At 32.1% G+C, this 25,183-nt stretch overlaps 1 protein-coding gene and 1 long non-coding RNA gene across 5 annotated transcripts; both read left to right on the forward strand.

The window, feature by feature from the left end:
- The first annotated feature begins 298 nt into the window (after window positions 1–298).
- Window positions 299–11,852, forward strand: LOC143083746 (uncharacterized). Its single transcript, XR_012980868.1, has 3 exons — window positions 299–414; window positions 3,326–3,419; window positions 9,906–11,852. It is a non-coding gene; the product is annotated as an uncharacterized LOC143083746 (long non-coding RNA).
- Window positions 11,853–13,825: 1,973 nt separating this feature from the next.
- Window positions 13,826–24,747, forward strand: LOC143083747 (uncharacterized). 4 transcript variants are annotated; one of them, XM_076260035.1, is made up of 12 exons: window positions 13,830–14,219; window positions 15,174–15,282; window positions 15,942–16,170; window positions 16,548–17,918; window positions 18,248–18,337; window positions 18,608–18,748; window positions 19,322–19,399; window positions 19,642–19,851; window positions 20,114–20,179; window positions 20,596–21,021; window positions 21,706–21,858; window positions 22,490–24,747. In XM_076260035.1, the coding sequence occupies exons 1-12, from the start codon at window positions 13,963–13,965 to the stop codon at window positions 22,855–22,857; spliced, it is 3,498 nt and encodes a 1,165-aa protein (XP_076116150.1). In that variant the 5' UTR covers window positions 13,830–13,962; the 3' UTR covers window positions 22,858–24,747. The 4 variants fall into 4 exon arrangements, with proteins under 4 accessions (XP_076116154.1, XP_076116151.1, XP_076116150.1 ...); XM_076260037.1 differs by lacking the exon at window positions 13,830–14,219 and adding an exon at window positions 14,271–14,777; XM_076260039.1 differs by lacking the exon at window positions 20,596–21,021 and having other exon boundaries at window positions 13,826–14,219.
- Window positions 24,748–25,183: the final 436 nt, after the last annotated feature.

The following is a 25,183-nucleotide window of genomic DNA, read 5'->3' on the forward strand; positions in this document are numbered from 1 at the left end:
TATAGCAGTTTTACTAAATTGTATAGTACTAGAACCGAACACCTGTTTTGGGATATATATACATATAGTTATTTTACCGTAAATAACTGCGAGAAAATGAATAATACACAAGTTGATAATTGTCTCTTCTCTGCTCATTAATTTGCATGCAATATTTTCTCTGATTTACTTGTGAGATCACCGACACTAAAAATAACACCAAAAAAAATAGGTGCTCGATCCGTACTGGGAAGATCATATCGGATCCTATCAATTTATTGGTTCCATTCCCCCAATTAAATGAGTCTACACGTCTCCTTAGAAAAAATGCCTTGCAATGCGTCTGAACTACTAAGTACTTCCATATAATTTCGAAAACAGATAATAATCTATATCACTGGATGAGATTGGGCTGACGGATTTTTAAATGGAAATGTATTAATTTTTATTTATAGCACAAGTTTTACAAGGCAAGATTATTCACCCTGTTCGCCCTACAAATCAAATGGTTGCCTCCTTACACCTACACGAGCTATAACATATACATATGAACATTTGATATCATTTATTTTGTGTGACAACTCTTCACCAATGACCTGAGTGAAAGGTTGACATGGGCAGATCCAGAAATTTCCATTTTTTTAATTTTTTGTTGTTTTTTTGGGGGGGGGCAGAGGGGGATGCTTGCTCCAGTCATGCTTCAGTGATTCCCTATATAATCAACAAAATATTTCACACCAAAAAGGGGGGGGCGGTGCTTTCTCCTTAATAAGAAATCTCTGTTTTCAGGCATAGGCTCATATAAATTTGCCTTTTGAAGAACTGAAATGAGTTTTCAGATGCTTTACATTAAAATACATCATGTACATACATGTGACATACACAATTATATCATTGTATATATAAATGTAGAATCAAATCTTGATAAATGTATGTAGTTGAAATCGTTAGCTTTAAACATTAAAAAAATGAACTCCCAAAGTTTAAACACAATTAAGAATGACCATGTACATGATGTACATGTAGTCTGTAATGTATGCCATTGCCATGAAGCTAGATCATTGTAGGTAAACTGTCATCTATTCCCTTAAATCTTTGTCCCCAGTCACCCCAAGTTTGATTTAAATTAGGGAGCTTCCATTTGATTTTTATGGGGGGGGGGGGCTAGGATGAAATTTGAAAAAAATAGGCAGAACAGGAGTTTTGAGAAGAAAAAAAAGGCAGGATGAGACACTAGCAAAAAAAAAAGTCAGGACGACAATTTTGGTAAAAAAAGTCAGGATAAACTAAAAAAAGAAAGGCAGGAACGAACAGAGTGAAAAATAAAAAGGCAGGACAGAGATTACAGCTAAAAAAAAAAATGCAGGATAAAATTTTTCATCCTAGCCCCCCCCCCCCCATAAAAATCAAATGGTAGCTCCCTTAGTCAAGTATATATCTACTCTATTAGGTCTATAGTTTGGATAGTGTATAACTTGCAAATTAAAATCATACTCCTTCCAAATTTCTTTCTTTAAAATATTATGGATGAAATAGCAAGTAAAGAATGAAATTAAATTGGATGAAATGTGTCAAATTTTTTGGTAAAGTAGTATGTCTGAAGTTGTCAAACTTAATGATAGACCCTTCAGGGGCGGATCCAGTCATTTTAAAAAGGGGTTTCCTAACCCAGGACAAAAAAAGGGGGGGGGGGGGTAATTACATGTCCTCATTCAAATGTATTGATAGTCCAAAAAAGGGGGGTCTTTGACACATTCCCCATTCCCATTCTCAATTTTATCATGTAGTCGTCATAGTCCGAAGACACTTAGTTTTCGCATAATTACTTTTAGTATAAGTTAACAGAAATCTATGAAACTCAAACACAGGGTTTGTGACCAGAGTTTTTGTCCAGAGTTTAGAAATTACATGAATTAGGGACCAAAAGGGGCCAATATTAAACTTTGTTTGATTTTATAGAAAATTGAATTATTGGGGTTCTTTTATATATATATTCCAAATCTAACTGTGTATTTAGATTCCTAGTTTTTTGGTCCTGTTTAAATTGGTCTATCTTAAGGTTCAAAGGGTCCAAAATTACACTTATTTTGATTTTAATAATATTTAAATTCTTGGTGTTCTTTAATCATGTTAATATGCTGAATCTGAATATTTACTTAGATTTTTAGTATGGGCCCAAATTTCAAGTTGGTCCAAATTGGGGTCCAATATTTTACTTTGTTTGATTTCAAAAAAATTGAATATATATATATGGGGTTCTTTGATATGCTGAATCTAACCATTCATTTAGATTTTTGATATTTTGGCCCGTTAACAAATTGGTCCACATTGAGATCTAAAGGGTCCAAAATTGAACTTTATTTGATTTCATCAAATAATGAATTATTTGGGTTCTTTGATCATGTTGATATGCTGCATCTAACCATGTATTAAGATTTTGAATATTGGACCATTTTAGAGGTTAATTGTCAATTTAAAATTTTTAAGTACTTGGACCACATTCATTCAATGTCAGAAACCTATGCTGCATCAACTATTGAATCACAATCCAAATTTACAATTCAGAGTTGTATCCATAAAATTGAGAATGGAAATGGGGAATTTGTCAAAGAGACAACAACCCGACCAAATAAAAAAACAACAGCAGAAGGTCACCAACAGGTCGTCAATGTAGCGAGAAATTCCCGCACCCGGAAGCGTCCTTCAGCTGGCCCCTAAACAAATATATACTAGTTCAGTGATAATGAACGCCATACTAATTTCCAAAGTGTACACAAGAAACTAAAATTAAAATAAAACAAGACTTACAAAGGCCAGAGGCTCCTGACTTGGGACAGGCGCAAAATGCGGAGGGGTTAAACATGTTTGTGAGATCTCAACCTCCCCCTATACCTCTAACCAATGTAGAAAAGTTTGAATTGAATGTTGTGTCCATACTTGCTCCAACTGTTCAGGGTTTAAAGTGTACGTTTGTATCAAGCTGAGCCATGCATAGCATTCTTATTGGTTATTTATATATTAATTTGAAATTTTGATGAGTTAGACACATACAGATTATACTGTAAACAATATTTCAGAGTTTAACGTAGTCAAGCAAAACAAATCATAGAAGAATAGTTGAATCATGTTTTTGTTGTCCAATGAAAAATTAGTACGAACACCAAGAAAAAGTATGGGAATGTTTGTTTTTTAAACTATTGACCAGGGTGAAAATCTTTGAAAGTCATGACTGACCAAAAGTTTGTGAAATGAAATAGCACAAATATTCCATTCTTATTAAATATTATTGTATATAAAGAAAATACTGATGTTTAATAATAGTTTTTACCCTTTTTATGTTTTATAGGACAAGAAATATAGAAAAATAATGAAAAATATAAACAGTTTCAATAGAAATGAGCGACAAAACAAGATAAACAGAATACAACAAGGCCTAAATGGTAAGACCACTTCTATATACTGTAAATTCAGAAATTATTGCTTGCATTTATTATTTTTCAGGGAATGGACAACTTATTGTGATTACAAAAAAAATCTGCATCAATTATATATACATGATATATATATATGCTTCTGTTATCAAAATATGATTTCTTATTTTTGCGATACTCACCCAGTCACATGAGTCATAAAAACCTCTGGATAATTTCTGAATTACAGTAATAAACATGATAAAAGTAATTGCCTTTGAATGATGACTCTTATAAAAATAAGAAGATGTGGTATGGTAAATGAGTGACTTATCCACCAGAGTTCAAAGAAGTGGATGCAAGAAATTAAAGGCCAATGATGGGCTGGCCTTCAATAATGAGACAACACTTCCTTTATAGGTCAGCCAATAAAGATCCCAACATGAAAAGATTTAAACAATCCAATTTAGTTCAACATGTTCAAAAACAATAACAATTAATAAAAAAATATCATGTCTGTGAGCACTCAACCTCTTACCTGACCATAATATAGGACAGTGGTTCAAATAACACAGCATACACGGTGGGTATGGTTGTCCTGCGAGAGAACGTACTGTGCTGGTGATTTGGTCCTGACGGGTGCTGGTGATCAATGAAAAAATGTAAACAAAGACGAAAATAATGATTTTTGACGTTTTCACTCATAAAAAATGGAAGAAAACGGTTGAGATTTTTCAATTTTGTTTCTTATGGGTTCATATGTAAATCATTAAAAAGTTGACCCTCTAAACTTTTTCAGTAAGCGTAACACAGAAATGCTCATTTTCAGAAAATCTCGAACTGAAAAAATAAAACAAAAATGCTCATAGAGTCCGCTTTCTATACCGCAATCCACGCGACGAAACTATTTTGTGAAAAAACATTGCAATTTATTAACATTTAGCATTTTCTCAATTTATTCATGTCCTGATACTGTGCTGGTGGGTCCTGTCATTGTGCTGGTGGGTCCTGATACGGTGCTGGTGATTTTGGATAAGAAGTTGGTCATATTTGAAACAAATGTTACAAAATCAATAAAATTGGGCAGATATTTGTTGTCAATAGGATCTATGACTCCTATTTTAGCTCTTGTGCATCCATTTGGCTGTTTAATATGTGTTTTGAAATGATCGTAACTTGTATTAAATAATTACATAAAAGGGCAACATCTTTCGTCCAATATCAGATAACAATATATAGTATCTAAAATAAGAATAGTTTTATTAAGATATTTTAAATGCCCCTTACATTGATGCTTCAACAATGACCAAAGCCAATGCCGCACAGACATGTTTGTTAGCGCTCCGCATACCCCTCCCCACTTCCACCCAACCAACCCTCCTCATTTCCTCCTTCATTGTTACAGTGGTGTACCAACACAACAATTTATTACATAAAATAATAACACAAAGACACACATTATTGAATAACGAATGCTTGCAGGTACTGAAAGCTAGTTCAAAGCCGCATTTTCAACTAATAGATAAACCATGTTCTCATATACAAAAATCCCAATCGTGTAGATTAAAAAAGTCTCAAAACTTAAGTTCACATTTTAATGTTTGATGAAGCAGAACTTTAAAAGTGTGCAGTGAATCTTGTTCTCAAAACAGTTATTGTCATAATTATGTTTACATAAGACTCATAAAGGAATTAAGAAGGTACCAAGCAATATTTTACAGTTCAATTTAATGATCATGAATGGAAGGAAATGGTACGTAAGTTTACATAGGACAAAAAGAAATTGATAGTATTTTTTGGCGAAAGACTTAAACGCTTCCTTGCATTATATAGTACAGCTCTTCTATAAAAGCATGCAAAAAAAAACTTTGATTGACTTGCTTGCTATGTTTGCTTGGATGTTTTCAAACAATAGGTAGGCGGAGTTTCAATACATACTGGGATTTGATTGGACAAATACAAACTGACAGGAATTGAAGTTAATGTTTATTTTCCCAATAAATTGTAGTATATAGTAAACAGACTACTTACCTGTCGTTTACAAACATCCAAACAATCATAGCAAGCAATTTAATCAATGGTTTGCTTTGCATATATTTATAGAAGAGCTGTAAATTCTAAAAAAAAAAAGAAATTTTGTTGTCGTAGATGGTTAAATCCTCAACAAAATCACAATATCTTTGTTGGAACGAATAAAGGTTTTAAATCAAATTTTCGTGGACTTTTTAGCTTCCACCCTGACGAGACATGTTAGCTGTTCGTATGCTGTTGCACCTGACGCACGGAAACTTTCACATTTCCATCTTCTTTTCTGAAATATTTTACCCAGCTCATACTTGACAGGACTGTTATCCTAGTAAAAGGTGTAACCAATGAATTGAACACAAGTTAAAAATTCCATAATACTATATAATTCATTTTATGTGTCAATTTGTTCGAAAAAAGTCGAAAAGAAGAGAGTTTTTTTAGTGCCATGATTATCTGCCGCTTTCTAGATCTATGCTTAGTATTTATTCCAGATGACATGGACTCCTCACCCTGGTGACCCTGCTGCCTTTCATAACTTTATCCGTATACATATATTAATAGATAAACAAAAGGCTGCAACTGGTATTTGATTCGTTGTAACGAGAATATTTGTGGTGAATGGAAACTGTGAGGGTCAAAATCTTAAATTGCATATAAATGTTGCTGGACCCAGTTTCGTTATCTGATCTGAATTTTCTGAAATGTGCAAGGTGATAGACATTTTGATTTTTTTTACTCGGTAAGTTTTGCCCTAATTGCTTGAACATTTGCAATATTAAAGCCGATTTCAATGAGTGTGTAGACAAAGGGAATATCTTTGGTTATCTTGCTTGCTGAACAGAAAAGTCATTGTTAGGTTATGTAAACTACCCTACTGTAAGAGTATTTTTTTACGTTGATTGTTAAAGTCCTGAAAACGGATAGATAGAAACAAAAATGTTTGATTTATCTGGCTTTAGATTCAGTTTTTTTTTAAATATAAATTAAGTCTACATTTTAATATAATAATACTAAGAATTCACAATATAAAAAAATGCAGAAAAAAAATGGAGATGTGAAATATCTTAATAAGGAGTCATTACTACAGAGATGGTGTGTTTGACACACAAAACTTAAAAGCTTAGTGATATTACCAATATTAAAATAAAAATGTATTTTAGTTTGGTAGTTTTTCCATTTACTCATTTTCAATCATAATTAAGGCACATTCGATTTTTTATTCATAAAAATATTTAAATATAGAAAAGTAGGACACATTGTTCACTTCCTCCCCTGTAATTCTTTATCAAAAATATTTATTTATTTTGGAATTTTGAAATGAAAACGCTAAGAAATCTTAGTTTTGTTAATGTTCTCTAGGTTATCTCGTCTTCATTCTCTGACATATTCTCTGACATATTCTAGTCTGCCCTTTCATAAAATAGTGATTTTTTTTAGTGTTCTATCGAACTTTCGAAAAAAATACCTGATAACCGTTCAGACAAAAAAAATATGTTGAAAAAATCTTACAGATACAGCAAGTGATTCTTAATAGCTGTAAGATACATTTTTCTTTTAAAATACAACTTTTAAATCTTACGGGAAACTATTCCAAGCTTAACACTTTCACTGTAACCTCTCTCTAACTTATCCCCCATCCCCCCAAAAAAAACCAAACAAACAAACCCGCAATACTATTGTCATTCTTATAGTCAGCACTCAATTTTTCACAAACAAATGTGTTTTAAGCTGCTAAAGACATATGATTCAAACGCTCAGAAAGTCCTTTCTTATATATTTTTGCTCTCCATTTTTATACAAAACCTTTTACATTTTTATTTTATGGGTTATTGTTGAAGGTCGTACAATGACGAATGGTTGTTAACACATACTTTCTTTGGTTTCTTATGGAAATTTGTCCATTGACAACAAACATACAACATCATCTACTTTATATAAGTATTGTATAAATTACAACGTATTTTGGCGATCTTGCAAAATGATCGTAATCCCGAAAATCGTAAACATATTTTCTTATCTTAAAAGGGGGCAAGAAGGGTTCCATTAACAGGCCAATAAATAAAATCACGGTTAATTATAAAAAGAATAAAAAATAGGTGTTTTTTCTCTCATAATAACAGTAAACAGATTCATAACAATGTCAATTTCAAGAAAGCAGACAACAGTTAATTACTAGTAGTCAATAACAGTACAGCATCAATGATCTTGACTGAATATTTGCCACTTTTAACTAAAATATAAAGGCACAGAACCAGGACATAGGAGCACAGAACCAGGACCGTTTTTCTTATCACCAGCACATCGTCAGGACAATTCCGTTTAACGAACTTGCACGACTTTTGCAATTTTATATTGTTGTAATATACTTTGCATGGTACTTATGACGCATCAGAGAAAAATTAAGCAACAAAACAGTCGTTTTATTGCCGTTCTGATACAATGTAAACAAACCCACCAGCACAGAATCAGGACCCACCAGCACCCGTCAGGACCAAATCACCAGCACAGTACGTTCTCTCGCAGGACAACCATACCCACCGTGGCATATGAACATTCTATAACAACTTTTGCAAGTGGCTAAACTTTAAATATCACTGCAAGGCACTAAACAACGAATATTTAATCTTGGACACAAAGCACTGAAATAAGAGAACTCATATAAAGCATGACAAGTAAGAATATCAAATGAAAGTTTCTCAAATGTTAAAGTCATATGAAACGAGTGAGTGATGAAAAATAAAGTTTGTCCAACTTTTGAACCAATGCATGTATACATCATAAACTTAGTCCTCTGTGCACGATTTTATCATTATTTTCACAAGTATATCATATAAATCGTCAATTTTTTTTTCTCTCCGTTTGTTATGATTTAACAAATAATGCTGCTCATTAAATGCCGTGTTTTGAAGCTGAGTTTTACCGATTGCCACCTTATAGTAAACAAATCACAAAAAGCATGGGTATTGAGCACGTGTTTAACATGTCAGTCGGAAACCAGGTTGAAGTAGAACAAAAGAACCGAAGCTCTCTATTAGAGAAGGCGATAAATGTTTACTGTATTGTTTACTATAGTGACAAATTTTTAAAAAGTTAATAGAAACAAACAAAACTGCAATTTTCTTCTCAATTACGAGGTGTTTTATTTTAAAAACACCATTAGCATAAGTTTTCAATTTATCTAGTACATAGTTAAGCAGAACAATTAGATATCAAGTCGACGACATGGGTATCTTTCAAGTTGGATGACAAAAATGCATAACCTCCGATTTTTTTAAAAAAATTACCACGGACGGAAAAGATATCAATCTATTAGTTCAGTAATTTTCGTGTCTGCCCTTCCATTATGTGACTGAAGAAAAAATTCCAAAAAATAGGTAACAATTGTATCGAAAAGAGAAAATCGAGTGCACCTTATTATGTTAGGGCGTGTTTGAGTTGAGTATTTTGTCTTGATATCGTTCAAAGTAAGAATATTTCATACATCGTCTCGCTTCAGATTCTATCATTTTTATATATTAAAGCTACAGGTTGACTTTATAACACAAAAAAATAACAGTACTAAAAGATGAAATATATGGGTCAAGTGAAATACCTATCTAATGAGTCACAAAAACAGGGAAGGTGTGTTCGAATAGCTATTTTTTTACTGAAAGTACTTGACGACAGTCTTACAAGTTGGATGATGAAAATGCATATCTTCGAAAAATTCTAATTTTTTGTGTGTGATAACTAGGGTTTATAGTCTTCAACCACTAAAAAAATCTAGTCTGCCCTTCCACGAAATATTTAATTAGATTTTTTTTAAATGTTTATGATTTTTCGAAAATTCCACCTAACAACCGATCAGACAATAGTTTTAAGTTGAATCAATGCAGACAATATCATTAACTGATGCTCATTAGCTAGTTGATACATTTGTCTTTTAAAATATAACTGACATATAAGGATCGTATTGGTGCAATGTGGATAAATTTATCGGTTTCCAAGAGCAAAATTGGTAGCGCGTCATCGCTACAATGGCTTCCATTTTTACGATTGTGAAAATGAACTGGCGTAATGGGGAGATAATTTTGACGAAGTAGGATCCTGACTGATGTATAATCAGCTATTTGTTTATTTCAATGACAGATCCTTGCATATTGTGGTCACCGGATTTTTACGAGGAGGGTTACGCTCGGGTCACTATGTATATGGAAAATATGTATCGGCGAATTGCTTCCTGGAAGCAAGCAATTAAAAATAAGTAAACTTCTTCTAAATGTGGACAAATTAAAGAATTTTCCTCAGAAAAAAGTATATGTACTTAAGTTGCATAATGAAAACTATCCATTTAGTTATAAAAAACATAATTATTATACATATTTTTTTTTAATTTGAGGTTTCTTATGACTTTAATTAAAACATGATAAAATAAGCCTATTTATATTGCTGTTTTTTTCTCCATTTATCATGTTTATAACTTCTTTTTTTTATTTTGTGTATTTATAGGTCAGATATCTTGGTTTTTATGATCATCGTCAGGTCCTGCAAGTCTATACTGAAGAGGAAACTTATTTGTTAATACTTTTCTACATAATGTGCTAATTGGATTAATTAATGTGAAATGAACTCAATTGTGTGTTTTTCTGGAAAAAGAAATAGAAAAAATTCTACAAAATTGCTTTAAACAAAATGGAGTACTATCAAAGATGCACAAGGACACAATGGTGTAAAATGTAACAACCTACATATTCACTGATGGATTATGGAGAAATTAAGAAAAAAAATAGTATCTTTGTCATGTTTGTTGTCGAAATAAACACATGCATTTTCCATTCATGTACATAATATTATGTACATGGCTCTCCATCATATCAAATATACAGAGAAGATGTTTGAAGAACAAGTTGCCAAAATTTATTCAACCAATTGAAGGAAGATGTCTTGTGAATGGAATTATTTATGCACTGAACTGTTATGTAGGGGGTAGAATAATTATACACAGCAGCTGAAACAGAAGACAAGTTAATTTGACATGAAAAGTGTTTATTTTATATAATCTTTTGTATCAACGTGATCAATAATTCAGTCTAGGAGAAAATATATTTATACTGTTTGTCAATGTTTGTACTGTTATGAAATTTTTATAGAGGAAAAACATTTCCTTAAGGCAAATTTGATGTTCAGAAATTTCCTTAGAGGAAATTTGAAGAACAATGATTTCCTTAGAGGAAATTTCCTCAAAGGAAAATTTGAAGCGGCAAATTTCCTCAAAAGAAAAAGAATTTCCTCAAAGGAAATAATTATGCAGCAAATTCCCTATTATAAAGGGAAATCTTTTTCCCTTGAGGAAAACTCTTTTTCCTCTGAGGAAATTGTTGAAAAAAGGGGCATTACTTTTTCAACAGTGGTGCTAGAGCCAAACATATTTAGGACAAATATCAGAGAACCAATACCAATCAAGTTATCAACTTCATTTTGACTTAACTCCAAAAATTAAGGTGACAACTTTTGCACTCAGCGGAATTGCAAACTTGTCCCGGATACTGTTAATATTCTTATACAAGACCTGTTTATTTTCTCTTGCTTATGACCTTAGATATATTATTAATGCTGTATGTTTATGCTTATGACCTTAGATATATTATTGCTGTATGTTAATGCTTATGAAATTAGATATATTATTGCTGCATGTTTATACTTTTGACCTTAGATACATTATTGCTGTATGTTGATTGTCACTTGCTTATGACCTTAGATATATTATTGCTGCATGGTTTTTTTAAAATGCTTATGACCTTAGATACATTATTGCTGTATGTTGATTGTCACTTGCTTATGACCTTAGATATATTATTGCTGCATGTTTATGCTTATGACCTTAGATATACTATTGCTGTATGTTGATTGTCTTTTGCTTATGACCTTAGACATGTTAGATATACTATTGCTGTATGTTGATTGTCTTTTGCTTATGACCTTAGATATACAATGTATAATATTGCTGTATGTTAATGCTTATGAAATTAGATATATTATTGCTGCATGTTTATACTTTTGACCTTAGATACATTATTGCTGTATGTTGATTGTCACTTGCTTATGACCTTAGATATATTATTGCTGCATGGTTTTTTTAAAATGCTTATGACCTTAGATACATTATTGCTGTATGTTGATTGTCACTTGCTTATGACCTTAGATATATTATTGCTGCATGTTTATGCTTATGACCTTAGATATACTATTGCTGTATGTTGATTGGCTTTTGCTTATGACCTTAGACATGTTAGATATACTATTGCTGTATGTTGATTGTCTTTTGCTTATGACCTTAGATATACAATGTATAATATTGCTGCATGTTTATGCTTATGACCTTAGATATATTATTGCTGTATGTTTATTGTCACTTGCTTATGACCTTAGATATATTATTCATGTTATTTGTGCAGGTTTATTGACATGATTGACACTTGCTTAAGTTATTTTATTGCTGTTTGTTTAATTTTCTGTTTTTGTTTCACACATTTTACTTGATGCTGTTATCTCAGTGAAAGATGAAATATTAAAACACAAGTGCCTTATTGGTTATACCAATTGTAATGTTTTGTCTTTTTGAAAATGATATTCTCAAATGTACATAACTTAAATTAAGAAGTGTTGAAATTAAGTAAGGATATGGTATGTGATTGCCAATGAGACAACTAAAAACCAGAGATAAAGGTATTTTCAGCCAGTGACTGAACAGCCGTCAACAATGAGCAAGACATTTAAATGTCTGCATGAAAAAGACACAAAAACATTCAAATGGATAAACATAAGACACTGTGTGCAATGGTGTGAAAGCTATATATGCAAAACTTATACTGAAAATTCAGAAATTATTGCTAGCAATTGTAAGTGCGATTTTTCTCAATTTCATCATTTTTTTGTGTGCAAAATTTAGAATAATCCTGTTTTGTTCATAAAAAAATTTCAATATGCAAGTGTATATTATTGTGATTATAACCCTGTCACTATTTTCACAATAATAAAAACAGCAATAATTTCTGAATTTATAGTAGTTAAATTTTTGACACATAGTGATTTACTTTCAATTAAGCATGCCTAGACAAAAATCATGGAACACACAATTATATATTTCTACAATTAAGATTCAAAGAAATACTTGTACCCATAATAACTTAGTCCGTTTTGTGAAATTGCTTCACTCATGCAATTAGAGGATTTTTTTATGTTTTCTTTTTAGTTATATCACTTCCCATGTGAACAATTATTGTTCCCATGGGAAAACATATTGTTCCCAAGGGAAAAATTATTGTTCCCATGGGAAAAATTATTGTTCCCATGGGAAAAAATATTGTTCCCATGGGAACAATATGTTTTCCCATGGGAACAATAATTGTTCACATGGGAAGTGATATAACTAAAAAGAAAACATAAAAAAATCCTCTAATTGCATGAGTGAAGCAACCTTGGGAAATTTAGAACTTCCCATGGGAACAAACAATTTACTTATGTTCCCATGGGAACTTTAAAGTTCCTATGGGAACTCTAAACTTCCCATGGGAAAAGTAATTTTTCCCATGGGAACTTTCAATGTTCCCATGGGAAATTCTAATATTCCCATGGGAATTATCAAATTTCCCATGGGAAATGTACTTTTAATCAGCTGCAGTGACAAGAGTGACAACAGTGACAAGTTGGGACATATGGCATTTTTTTAATTTTTCAATAATCTATCACTGGGCAAATTTTTTTTTTGATATCTTGTAAACCGACAAAGTCAGATTTGCCGATACCGGAATGGCAAATTTGTCCCGCACAGTGTTTTAATATGTTTCTTCTATCTTCTTCATAAAAAAAAGAGTCTGAAACAAAATATAGTTTTTTTAGTGTAGTATAAAAACAATCTCATTTAAAGAAGCTGTTAATTTTCGCTCTGATACCAGAGTATGACAACATCGGATTTTATTACAGATAGTCTATAAAGAGTTCAATCAACAAAGTGAAAATAATTGAGTTTGTTAAAAAACATTATTTAATGTTGTCATGTAACATAAATTATACAACTCCGTTTCTTTTGAAAGAAAAAAACAAAAAAGAAAAAAATTCGGTATGTGTGAGATACAAACTCAGACGGCAATCTCTAAACGCCACGACCTAACGATCGCAGCTATAAAAACAAACACAATATATGAAAGTAAATATTACTATTTAAAACTGGTGGAAATCTATCGCGTTATAAGCTTGACGTCTGCAAGCGTAAACTTGTTTTTATTAATACTGTGTAAACTACATGTCTGATTTCTTTTATACACATCTTTAGAATTATATTTGCTCAAAAATTATATGATTTAACATTTATTGCAAAAACCTTGGTCTGTTACTACAACGGAGTGGCTATTTGTCCGGCTAGCCGGACAAATAGTACTGAGACTATTTGTCCGGCCATTGCAATGCGCATGTCACAAATTCATCATACACTTGCGCGTATGACGTAATATTATCTGCAGCAGCAGCAGGGGTCAGCGTGAAACCCGATCATTGAAATGCTGGGATAATGACTGAACACGGCGGTATTAATGTCGGGGATAAATTTTCCAGTTTTTCAGCTCTTAATACGCGAATTCGACAGTATGAAGTACAAAAAAATATCGAATTCTATAAAAGGGATTCAAGAACAATTGAATCCGCAAGGAAAAGGGGAATTAAAAGGGAATTGAGCGAGGACCTCCAGTTTTATCAAATCCGATATAGCTGTATAAATGGCGGAAAAGAACACAACAGCAAAGCTAATGGAGAAAGACCTAAACAAAGGTATGTTTATACAATTAAAAACATGAAAAAGTGACGATTCATTTTCAAACACCAATAATATTTTATTTCTGATACGAAAAAAGGGGGGTACATCCACCTCCATCGGCGACAGACCTGAATCTTTTAAAGCTGGTTTTACCTTTTACTAGTATATACAGGTTGGAGATATTTTAACGTACTGAAAATAAGTAAATTATCTTTTGTTATACATGTTATCTCTCAGTCTGGGTGTTCCTTATAAAGGAAGCTGATACGGAGATTATAAGGAATCATAAACACTGTTGGTCGGTTACTGTTCCTTTCAAACAAGCTCCCATGCCGGAACACAACTTGAACTTGACACAAGCATAAACATATTTATAACATAACTATAATGTGGAAGATGAAAACTAAAATAGGCATCCGTCATCGTCTGTTCAATCATCGATATCGGCCGCCCGAAAATGACTGCTGCATACATAACAGTAAACACAGGCACTTGTTTTCCATATACTACTACTAACCAAGGTATAGTTGATCTTGCCATGGATAGAAAACAAGTGCCTGTGATACATATCAGTAAGTTACATACCTGCCAACTTTTTAAATGCCCATGGCATGGGGTTTCTAGTTACAATATGGCTCTTGCAGTTATAAAAAACCTTAAAGGGGGGCTTTAAATGCATTTTTATGTTGTTTTTTTATTTTTGCTTCTCCATACTTTTTAAAGATATTTGTCTGTTATTTAGGAGATAACTGTATTGTATTTAAAGCTCCGATGGCATCAATTGTGGATTTGATGGTCGCACATTAAGTTTACTGGCGACGCGTTGCTCATAGGATCTGATATGAGAAAGGCATTTAAGGGGAAACAAATTAATTTCTTTCAGCCACCTTCTGTTGACCTTAATTTTGTGTGACTACATTGTTACGTACTAATAGAATTATAAATTAGGTATTCATTTCTTTTTCCAGCTCATTCAGGAAAGGTTGTCCAGCATATATTTCAGTGGGTGTGTCAGAAGATGGAAAGTTTTTGGTTGTGAAAAGCATTGAAGACCATCATAATCATGTGATATCAAAGGTAACTAACGATAGATATGATACATGTTGAAGTCAATCACAAATACCACAAAAAATAATGTACAGCAGTAGTAGTGGGTCTCATTCATGTCATTAGGATCTAATAGATATAGGAAGATGTGGTGTGAGTGCCAATGAGACAACTCTCTATCCGAATAACAATTTAAAAAAAAGTAAAACCATTATAGGTCAATGTATGGCCTTCAACACGGAGCCTTGGCTCACACGGAATAACCAACTATAAAGGGCCCCAAAATTACTAGTGTAAATATAAAAAAGAAGATGTGGTATGATTGCCAATGAGACAACTATCCACAAAAGACCAAAATGACACAGACATTAACAACTATAGGTCACCGTACGACCTTCAACAATGAGCAAAGCCCATACCGCATAGTCAGCTATAATAGGCCCCGATAAGACAATGTAAACCATTCAAACGGGAAAACCAACTGTCTAATGACTCGTGAAAGTCAAATTATTGTGCCATGAAAACAGGAAATGAAGTCTTAACGGAAATGACACAAAAATGAAAATTGCTTACTTCAAATAGTGTAAGCCTGATACAGGAATCTGACATTTTTCAAGATACTGACCAAGCTTAAATACAAAATGTAACAACATGTATTTATCAACTAATGTGGAAATCTTGATTTTTAGGGTTTGTTTGAAATGCTCCCTCGTGAGAGGAGACTACCAGAAGAGGAGCTAAAAGAAGCAGAAAAACTGGTTTCCTTACAGGTGAACAACAAGCTAATGAGGGATCACTTGCAGGATAAAACTGGAAAAAAAGTTATCCTGAAAGACATCAGCAACATAATTTCAAAAGTCAATGCCAGCAAAAAGTCAGATAACATTGAAAGTCTTGTCAGTAAATTAAAGAAGACAGGTAACTGAAGATTCATAATAGACAGACATTTATTGGGACATTGTTGCACTAACCCATTATGGTATAAATGAGAATACATATAAATAGTTATCAAGAACAGATCAAGTGTGAATATGATTTAAGCTTTTCACTCATGTTTTATCTATTAATGACAATCCACTCAGTATTCATTTTATGTGAAATATGTTGAGTTTAAAATCAATTCTAGTTTGTATTTGAGAAAATTAAAAAAAAAGGAAACAGTAGAAAATAAAAGACAAGTTGTCATTTAATTATATCTGCTAGGAAACCATTTAATCATGTACCAGTATATTGCTTTTGATAATGATGGAGAATTGACCATTGCACCTCAGCTTATCTATTTTTTGTCTTTGCAGGATCTGTTGTTGAAGTTTTTCATGATCTCAATAACCAAGTACAAGGAGTTTTCTACCAAGATGAGGAAATGCAAAAAATATTCTCTGCTTACTGTGATATTATCTTTGTTGATGCCACATACAAACTTAATGACCTCAGGATGCCACTGTATGTCATTATGATAGAAGACAGCTTAGGGCAGAGTGAAGTTGCAGCAATTTGCTTACTTAACTCTGAAGAAAAGCCAGTTCTACAGCACCTTATAAAATGCTTTCAAAAGCATAATCCAGACTCCTCGGGGATCAAAGTAATCATGGCAGATAAAGATATAGTAGAAAGAGATGTTTTTAAAGAAGAATTTCCAGATGCCTCTCTGCTCATTTGTAAATTCCATGTATTAAGAACATTTAACCGTGAAATAACCACAGAAAAAATGGGCATTTCATCGGCCCAACGCTATGTTGCCTTAGAACTAATCCAGAAACTAGTACACAGCAGTTCAGAAGAAGATTACAATGCTAACCTTAAACTCATTGAGACAACATGTCCCAGGCAGATATTTAACTATATTGATACTAACTGGCATAACATACGCAATGAATGGGTTTTAGGGCTGACTTATTTTGAAGGATCACTGATGAACACTACTAACAACAGAATTGAATCGTTCAACCAAAAGTTAAAACAAGTTATTAAGCTGTATTCTGGCCTTGACTTATTTTTTGAAAACTTTATTTCATTGATAGGCACACTAAGAAATGAAAGAGACTATAAAGGTAGTGTAGAGATTCAAAAAGTACCTGTTCATATAAAGGCAATGAATACCACATCTGCAGAATATAAGTATTCACAGCTCTTGACGGGCTATGCTAGTTATTTCGTTATAGATGAGTTAAAGAAGGCTAGAAAAATGGAGACCATTTTTAAAACAACCAACAGTACTAGTCACTCTGATGATGATATGGAACTTAATACAAATTCATGTACATGTAATTTTAGAAAGTCGATGGGACTACCATGCAAGCATATTTTTTTTGCAAGGTTGCTAATAAGTATTGATTTATTTGGCACTGAGTTATGTGTTAGCAGATGGACTCGTTCTTATTATAGGGAAAATACAAGACTTTTCAGTCCAATGGTTTCTCCAAGTAAGACATTTTGTAACAGTTCCAACAAAGTTAGCAATGCATCACAGGTGGTAGATCCAAGAAATACCACATTATTATCAGAGAATCAAAAATATAAGAAGGCATTCTTTGTTGCTCAGAAATTAGCAGCTGCTTGTTCTGCTGTTGGAATGAAGGAATTTATGTCGAGAATGAAACTGTTGACGGAAATAGAAGAGCTGTGGAAAAACAATCACACAGTTGAAGTTGAAGATTCATGTACCGGTAAGTGAACTTTAAGTGTAACAATATAAAAATAAGGAAATGCATGAATTAATTTACGGATCCTTGGAGATGTGGTTTAATTGCCAATGAATCATTTATGATACAACTATCCACCAAAGTTCAAATGGAGTGGAAGAAAGATAGAAAGAAAGAAAGGCTAGAAAAGTTCCAGTCGTATACATTTTAAAGGAAATAGTTTATAAATATTTGCAGTGAATTAATAACTAGGGATACCTTGGGATCTCCAGAACCCTGGCACTGTTGTTACCATTATATTTGGCTCTACTTTATCAAAATTGTAATTTATAACATTTTTTTTTATATTCCAGCATCCACAGAAAAAGCAGAGCCTGTGTTTGCTTTGGATATTGATAAGCAAGTACCAGTGTATATTGATGGAGTCCATGCAGTCTCAAATGGTAATTAAATAATAAGGTTATTATGATAATAACAGACAAATTAAGAAAAAAATAAAAAGAAGCTAAAAGTTCACTTTTATACAATGAACAACCAGATATTTTAATAAACATTAGTGGCACAGCAACTAATCAACAAAACAAGTAGCATGGATTTCTGCGCTTTTTACAAAATAAACGTCAGTCAACGCTTTAACACCCTAATGAATTTACAAAATAAATATTCAATTCTTACTGAATAGCATCTTAATCTCAATTCTTATTTATTTCCAGAGTCCACTGTAGAAGCAGATAGCTGTTTTATTCTTGAAGGACAGACAATAGTTCCTGAAAATGCTAGTGTTCAATGTATTGACATTGTTCTTGAGGAACATACTACTTTTCCTGAAAATACTGGTGTTGAATGTATTGACAGTAAGAACTTTTCAGTTACAAGCACAAGAAATTTTAAACATTTTTATATGAATTCAATTCCACTGAATATTGGTATTTTATAGGTTAAATATAAGAAAAAGAAGATGTGGCATGATTGCAATGAGACAACATTTACAAGAGACCAAAGTTTGGTTTTGAGGTAGTTTGTGGTCACATCATCTTAAAACCTAGTACACTAGTACATTATTGAGTGATTTGTTTAATACAAATGCCTAATAAGAGTGTTGAGCAAAATCTTATTGTTTGATAAACAATAGTAATATTTTTTATACAAATACTATTATTCAATGCATCAAATGTGTGTAGCTTTATTAATCTTACAAATATTTTTTTACTTTTTCATAAAAGAGGGACAGTCAAACTCACAAAAAAAACTGACAATGTAATGACTAAAAATGAAAAAGACAAACAGACAAACAATAGTACACATGACACAACATAGAAAACTAAAAAATAAGCAACACGAACCCCACCAAAAACTGGGGGTGATCTTATGATCTTAAGAATGATTTTATTTATTATTTATAATTTATAAGTATATTTGGTATTCAGTTTCAGTTCCTACAACCAGTCATAGAGCAAATAGTATAGCTAGTGTAAATAAAGATGGTCTTAGTATAGCGGTTCAAGGTAAGGCTTAAAATTATACATACTGGTACTTGTCTGCATCCTGGCAGAAAAAAAGAATTATATAAGAGGGTGAAATATTTAATAATTTTATTTGTTTTACATATATACTATTTAATCTCAATTTTATCTATGAACTGTTCTAGACAATGCATGATGCTCTATCCAAAAAAAAGGAATAATATTTTGTATTAAACATCTCTTTGGCTAAATACATGATTAAAGAAATTGAAATGTTTTTTCAGAATTTATTCACACAATAGCTGACCAATCAGCTGCTCTTTGTGCTGAAAAGGGTACATGCAGAATCGATGGAGATGAAGTCAAGAATTGTTTGGAGGAATTGCTACCATCAGCTGAAATGTTATTAAATCTCAATAATCAGGCAGCAGCCAAACCATATTTCACAGAGGAGGGCTGGTTGACAGTAGAAAGTATATTAAGAATACTTGAAGGTATAAAACTACTATCACTTTTTGATATTTTATGCATGATCTATTGTCAGTAATTTTGGTACATATTGTTATGTATAAAAAAAAGAAGTCATTTAAGAACTGTGAATGAACTTTTAGTATATCAATGATATTAAAAAAATAATTTGGTTATAATTGCAATGATCAAGATCTTTGATTGAAACTACCCATAAATAGTCATCAATTATACTTCATTTGTTCTAATGGCTTATATGCTTGAACATTTCATACTTATTATTTGTAGATCAATATTTGAAGCAAATAAAAAGGAAAGAGTTTCCATCCAATGTTTCACAAAAGAAAGGAAAAGGTATTTATAACATGTTGATATCTTATCAGTTCCAGAAGCAACAGTTAATAAGACCAAATTATGAATTCATGTGAAAGAAATTTCACCTTTGTAAAATAGTTGAACCATAAATTGCAAAAGTATTTGTCAAACAATTTAGACTGTGTGACTTAAAACTATTAAGAATAATGTAGAGATGGTCATTTAACATATTTTTCATTTAATGAAGTGTTCTAAACACATACCTTTTTTTTTTATATAAATATAGACAAATCTGTAGAACATAACTCCTGTAGATATTTTTGGCAATACTGCTTTCAAAAATCAAGGATAATCAATTTTTTTCTCTTTCAAATTTCTCCATATACTTCACTAACAAGAGTTATTCATCTTTAGTTCTATATTTAATTGATTTTTGAGTATTTTGTTTTTTATAGGCAAAAAAACTTCAAGAAAAAATTGTTCTCCAACCAAAGGTATAGAAAGTGAAGGAAATAATAGGAAAAGGAAAAGGGACGTACCAGATCTTGAAGACAACATTTGTAATGATAAGGATGGCACTATTACTTTCTTTCCTGATGTAATGGAAACCATGCAAAGCTTGAGAGGAGAAATTATTGATTTCATTAAAACGTATGACCCCAAAAAAGTTCTGCCTCGAGTAGGAAATCCTATAAATACGGTGTTCAAATACCATGATGGGACTAGAAGTTTGAGCGATGATCAAAGAGACAGTATTACACAGTATTTATGTACTTTCCAAGAAGTTCGATCATTGTCTCATATAGATAATGCCAGTCTCATCCACAGCCTCATTGAGTTTATTATCAAAAGAAAAACAGAAAATGATCTTCATCAGAACAGTATGTATAACATTTGAATAGATCAAAACACAATTCTCAGATTAAAGGAGTATTATTTGGGCACTTTATCATGAATATATAACTCATTTTGTTCTGCTGGGTGGCAGGCTAAAAAATATTTCTGAAAAAAGTTTACCTCATCCATTTCAAAGTTAAATGTTGTTCATCATTTCTGTTCCATAACATGAAAACCATTCTTTCAGGTGAAAATTTTGATATGGTCATTGAAATTGAGACTATATTGATTTTTGTCTATTGTGCTATTTATGACTTATGATCCTTGCATACTTTTTACAATGACAATAACAAATGTAACTATTAACTGTTTGGGTTCATTTAAACAGACTACATTGACCTATAATGGTTTACTTTTATAAATTGTTATTTGGATGGAGAGTTGTCTCATTGGCACTCACACCACATCTTCCTATAGCTTTTCTGATCTCCCTTGACACCATTTTCAAGTATGGTCCTCAGGAAACAATGATAGTCTGTCGGAAGGGGACTATAAATGGCTGACCCATGTTAAGAGAGAGCCCTATCTCTTGCACTTTAAAGACACCCTTGTAGATTTCGAAAAAGAGCAGGCAAATGCTGCTAGAAGGCAGCACTTGAACCCGCAAAGTGGAAAGGGATTAATATAAGTTCTCATATAGTTGGTTTGAAACATTTTTTTTATTTTAGATGGAAGCCTTAGTGATTTAAAGATGCCAACAAAACTAAAAAGAAAAGGAAGGCCAAAAGGAAGCCAACAGACTGTAATTGGTTTACCAAAAAAAAGAGGAAAGAACAAACTTGTTCCTTTCTTTAAGAGAACAGTTGATGAAAAAGAAAGAGGTTTGTTTTCTTCTCCTATCAATACTAAATTATGTTAGAAATTTGCCAATTGTATTCAAATATCCATTTTTGTTAAATCAAGATACTTTGTTCATAAATAGTTAAATTAGATGTAGAAGACAACAAGCAAAAAGTTAAAAACACAAACAACAAGACATCATGGCTTAATAACACACTCAAAATAAGGCGATGTAGTATGATTGCCAATGAGACGACTATCCACCAATAATTTAATTTTGGATGTAACGAGTCTTCTGATTGGCTGACGTTATTTTGTTATCAGCCCATAGACATAATTTAGTCATGTGACCGTGATTTCATCAACGTTTTTTCATGGTTTTCTACGGTTTAACAATTTAGAAAAAATGTGGTGCACACTGTTAAATAAGGGGGAAAACCAATTTTTTTTTGTTCTTTCTTCATAGACAGAAAAAATATTACAGTCATTCCTTAATTGTTCAAATAAAGCGGATAAAAGCTTTTTGGTTTAATGCTTTGATTATCTTTGAAAAGATATTAAACTAATTCTTGAAATAGTTGTTGCAATGATTGTTTACACTCATTGAACCTTATGTTGCCTTTTGAATACATATTGTGCATTATGTATAACTTACTTATTTTTTTTCTTCAGAAATACTTAGTTGGTTAGTTAGTGTAGATAGTGTAATGAAGTCATCAGGAGGGACATTACTGGATGAAGAAGATTTGGTTGGATTATCGGAGGACTCATTACCTTACCGATGTTTAGATGATTATGTTGATTTGACAATTGTTCAAAAAAATTTCACTTCATCTGCATGGTTGTATTTATCATCTATTGTAAAAGAAAAACAACAAAAGGGTGGATATATTCTTTGTACATACTGTAATGTTTTTATTACTACAGAAAATGATGATGCTGTTGAATGTGACTTTTGTTTGTTATGGTGGCATATAAGTTGTATCAAATTAAAGAGCAAGCCAAAAGTTAAACATTGGTATTGCAAATCATGCAGGTAAAACTGAACTTATGTGTCAATATGTATTTGTAGTTTTGTTGTCGAGCCTGCAACTTTTGTTGCAGAAAGCTCGACATAGGGATAGTGATCCGGCGGCAGTGACTACAGCGGCAGCGGCGGTGTTAGCTTACTTCTTTAAAGCTTTATATTTTAGAAGGTGGAAGACCTGGATGCTTCATACTTTGTATATAGATGCCTCATGTTACGAAGTTTCCGTCAGTCACATGTCCAATGTCCTTGACCTCATTTTCATGGTTCAGTGACCACTTGAAAAAAAAGTTCAGATTTTTTTGTAATGTTGAATTCTCTCTTATTATAAGTAATAGGATAACTATATTTGATATGTGCGTACCTTGAAAGGTCTTCATGTTTGTCAGACAGTTTTCACTTGACCTCGACCTCATTTCATGGATCAGTGAACAAGGTTAAGTTTTGGTGGTCAAGTCCATATCTCAGATACTACAAGCAATAGGGCTAGTATATTCGGTGTATGGAAGAACTGTAAGGTGTACATGTCCAACTGGCAGGTGTCATCTGACCTTGACCTCATTTTCATGGTTCAGTGGTTATAGTTAAATTTTTGTGTTTTGGTCTGTTTTTCTCATACTATATGCAATAGGTCTACTATATTTGTTGTATGGAATGATTGTAAGGTGTACCTATCTAGCGGGCAGATGTCATGTGACCTTGACCTCATTTTCATGGTTCAGTGGTCAAAGTTAAGTTTTTGAGTTTTGGTCTTTTTATCTAATACTATATGCCATAGGTCATCGATATTTGGTGTATGGAAATATTTTATGATCTTTATGTCAGTCGCGCAGGTTTTATTTGACCGTGACTTCATTTTCACGGTTCATTGCACAGTTTTTAGTTTTTGTGTTTTGGTCTATTTTTCTTAAACTATAAGTAATAGGTCAACTATATATGTTGTATAGAAGCAGTGTTAGCTGTACATGTCTGCCTGGCATGGTTCATCTGACCTTGACCTCATTTTCAAGGTTCATTGGTCTTTGTTTAGTTATCTTGGTTAATGTTAAGTTTATGTGACAGTTGTATTAAAGCTTAGCTTTATACTTAGGACTATCAACATAATATCAATGATTAGTATAGAAGGCGAGACATTTCAGCGTGTGCACTCTTGTTTAACATGTATTAGTTATTATATATAGTTTTCTCAAATGTTTTGCAATGAGATAAACTGGGATTATTTTGGAAGTTCAGAAGGTAGAACACCTTGTATGTAGATACATTATGAATTTGTTTGTTATATGTTTATTGACTGTGACCTCATATTCATGGTTCAGTGACTGGTTGAAAAAGATGTAGTTGTTTATCATGTGAAATACTGATTATGAGTAAAAGGATAAATATATTTGGTGTATGGGATCCTTGTTAGGTCTACATGTCTTTCAGACAGGGTTCATCTTACCTTGACCTCATTTATGTACATGTTGTAAGCAATGTATCTGATATTTTAAAATTAGTGAAAAAATATTTAATTAGAGTTATGCCACTTGGAAATAATAATTTATTGAATATTGCATTGTAAGCTCCTACCAGCCTGAATTAAAAGAGATTGTTCATATCAATAATTATATTTTATTTAAATGAGTTTTAAATTCAGTGCCAATCAACGATTTATACATGAACTTTCATCACTTCAACAGATCAATTAGAGACATTAGACATTAGAACAAAGTTCTTTTGTGAGTATTTAAAGGGATCCAATATCAACTGATGTTACAGTGATATTTTAGCATTGTTTTAAATACAGATATTTTGTAGTTTTATGAAATCTAATTTATTTTAATGTACATACAATATATTTATTGCTGTTATATGAAGTTCAATTTCATTCTTTGAAATTGTATAATAAATATATGTGAAAAGATATTGTTTTAAAAGTCTTTTAATTTCATGATTCAAATATGGTGACTGTGCATCTATACTTCTATAATGTCCTTGTTTCAATAAGGGGAAATATAATTTATATTAATATTAATATTTCTTTTTTTGATTCTGGTTTGTATCCTTTTTCTTTCAAACAGTCTTGTCCAGGACAAAAACTTTTTTTTCATTTGACCTAAATATATAATATTTGGCATTAAAGTGTATGTTAACAGAACACCATTTCTGGCACAACACCATGACTTCTGAACCCTGAACTATGACATAATGGTCCAATAATTTATTTCTGGGACATTTTTGTGTCTAAAGTATTGAAATGGCTGCAACATAGAAAGACTTCCTACCAAAGATGACCGTTGAAATTGACCCTTGATATATAAACTCAAATAGTTGTTTTATATAGGTCAATCCCAAAATCA

Source organism: Mytilus galloprovincialis, chromosome 7 (assembly GCF_965363235.1).
Source record: "Mytilus galloprovincialis chromosome 7, xbMytGall1.hap1.1, whole genome shotgun sequence".
Lineage (NCBI taxonomy): Eukaryota > Metazoa > Mollusca > Bivalvia > Mytilida > Mytilidae > Mytilus > Mytilus galloprovincialis.